The sequence below is a fragment of the Penaeus monodon genome, chromosome 25 (assembly GCF_015228065.2).
Source record: "Penaeus monodon isolate SGIC_2016 chromosome 25, NSTDA_Pmon_1, whole genome shotgun sequence".
NCBI lineage: Eukaryota > Metazoa > Arthropoda > Malacostraca > Decapoda > Penaeidae > Penaeus > Penaeus monodon.
In genome coordinates, this window is record NC_051410.1 from 39894365 (window position 1) to 39895480 (window position 1116).

The window sequence follows — 1116 nt, forward strand, 5'->3', positions numbered from 1 at the left end:
TAAAGGTTATAAGTAAAGTAGCGTTTCATTTCTTACACACTTTGAAAATCAAACACCATGAAGTGGAAGACTGCCCTTATAAATGTCCTCTGATAATCCTCCTGCTCGGAGACTTGGATGTGAGGTTTAGCGATAACTAGTTGAAATTTAGAGATTACTAATTCCAAATCTATGTTATAGGAAATTACATTTTCCGCAGCAACTAACCTCCTCAGATTCTGGATAAGACGTGACACAGATTGATGGTGGCTGATTTGCTGTGCGTGGTGGGAGCGCGGGAACAGTTCCTCAGACAAGAATGGCATGAATGGAGAAATCTGAGTCAATCCAACATGCAAAGCTGTGTATAAAACATTACGGCTTAAGTTCTTTGCATCCTCGTTTTCAGAGTACATGACTGGCTTCAGGCACTCCTGTAAAGAGGATACACATTAACAATGCAGATACTTTCAACACAAACTTTCCTATGTCCAAAAATTAATAAGTCATGATAAACTTCAAACAAGATCAACACAATCCTTCCAAGTACACATCACACAGCTGGTACCACCAAAGGGTTTTAGAGGGCTGTGGTTGCTCGTGGGAATTTTAACTCCTTGAAGGCAGCATTACCTCTTTCACCCGCTACTGAAGCTGGGGGTAGCATCCACCTGTCCACCATGCTTAAGCGGTTCCCCTGTAACAAAAAAAGGTTTTAAATATCTAAACCTTCTTTTTTAGTTTTTTTTTTAAATCCAATCTCTGAAAAGAGTGGCAGTACTCGCTATTTAACAAAAAGCACAAAAAAAACGTATTCATACCCCTTTTTAGTCTGATTTATTTAGCCTCAATCTTCCCAAAAAAAATAGGATCTTAGTCCGGGCTTTTACATCTTTAATCCTTCCCTACTAGGGAAAATTTAAGAAAAAAGTATTAAACAGAAACCGGGGTCTACTCCATGTTCCCAACAAGGGATTGCAAATCCCGTAGCATTGAAGGTTCAAACCATGGCGCAAAAAATGTGGGCCCAAATTTGTAGGCTTCATCAGTGATCATATAAATAATAACAAAACCTTTATCTTAAAGGAAAAATGAATAGCAATTGGGGTAGGAAAGGATTGTAGAAAATGAATATAA

General features: G+C 38.4%; 1 protein-coding gene across 1 annotated transcript in view; it reads right to left on the reverse strand.

Moving 5' to 3' along the window:
- Positions 1–1116, reverse strand: part of LOC119589406 (valine--tRNA ligase-like) — a gene marked incomplete at its 5' end in the record, with an annotated part of 6325 nt that overhangs the window by 1801 nt on the left and 3408 nt on the right. Inside the window, 4 exon segments of the mRNA XM_037938018.1 lie at positions 208–272; positions 275–414; positions 524–555; positions 557–676. Of these exon segments, the coding sequence (XP_037793946.1) occupies positions 208–272; positions 275–414; positions 524–555; positions 557–676 (357 nt within the window).